Source organism: Carlito syrichta, unplaced genomic scaffold, assembly GCF_000164805.1.
Source record: "Carlito syrichta isolate Samal-C Ts95f unplaced genomic scaffold, Tarsius_syrichta-2.0.1 Scaffold98231, whole genome shotgun sequence".
Lineage (NCBI taxonomy): Eukaryota > Metazoa > Chordata > Mammalia > Primates > Tarsiidae > Carlito > Carlito syrichta.
In genome coordinates, this window is record NW_007042327.1 from 11846 (window position 1) to 12754 (window position 909).

Here is a 909-nt window from a genome sequence, read left to right on the forward strand (position 1 = left end):
AAGAAGGAGCACCAAGGAGAGACGCAAGAGAGCTGGGGCGCAAGCTAGCTCCAGCACTGCCTAGAAGTAAAGGCCTAACTGGCCTTTCTCCGCCATGCCTGGCCCCGAGTGCTCTCCACCCCTTGGGAGATGCACATCCCTCTGCCCTCATAGAGACCCTGGGCTCGGTGCAACAGATTCTCACAGCCCACCAGGGACCCCCAGGCAGCCGAGAAACCCTCCGCCGCCCAACCCCTCGCGGCCCCGGGGACTAGAGAGACGACGTGGACGTGGATTCGTTTATTGGCGAATCACGGGGTCAACGAGATCTAGGCGCTCTCTAAGGCATGGGCGGAGTCGCGGCCTGTCCTGGGGTCCCAGCGGTACTTCTCGGTCAGGACTGAGGATACGACCGACACGAACCCGTCCCGGGCGGCGTGGGCCTCGGCCGAGAAGTCGGCGGGGAAGCGCGCGGCCACGGTGACCAGCAGACAGTGGGACAGGAGCTGGGGGGGAGGAAGGCTCAGCGCGCGGTGCGGGGTGAGGGAACCCAGGCGTCCAGGTCAGCGGCTCCAGCTCAGACCCCGCCCCCATTCCCGGCTCCGCCCCGCCCCGTCACCCTCTCAGCCCCGCCCCGCCTCCCGCCGGGACTCCGGTCCGGCTCCCGTCCTCTCGCCCCTCCCCTCGCCGCGCGCACCTTGAAGTTGACCGGGTCCACGCGCAGGATGTAGGCGTGCAGCTCGCTCAGCTTGGACAGGGCGCCCGCGATGTTGTCGATGCTCTTGACCGCGTCGCCCACGGCGGCCACCACCTTGGAGCCGTGCGCACGAAGCTGCGCGGAGCCCGGGTGCAGGTCGAAGTGCGGGAAGTAGGTCTTGGTCTGCGGGTAGCTCTGGAAAAGCCTGGGCGGGGGCGCGAGCTCGCGAGGGG

At 68.4% G+C, this 909-nt stretch overlaps 1 protein-coding gene across 1 annotated transcript in view; it reads right to left on the reverse strand.

The window, feature by feature from the left end:
• Positions 1-308: 308 nt before the first annotated feature.
• The window catches only part of LOC103265724 (hemoglobin subunit zeta), a 1868-nt gene continuing 1267 nt past the window's right edge, over positions 309-909 (reverse strand). Inside the window, exons 4-5 of the mRNA XM_021714991.1 lie at positions 677-881; positions 309-485 (exon numbers count right to left, since the gene is read on the reverse strand). Coding sequence (XP_021570666.1) covers positions 309-485; positions 677-881 — 382 coding nt within the window. The remainder of the gene's footprint in view (positions 486-676; positions 882-909) is intronic.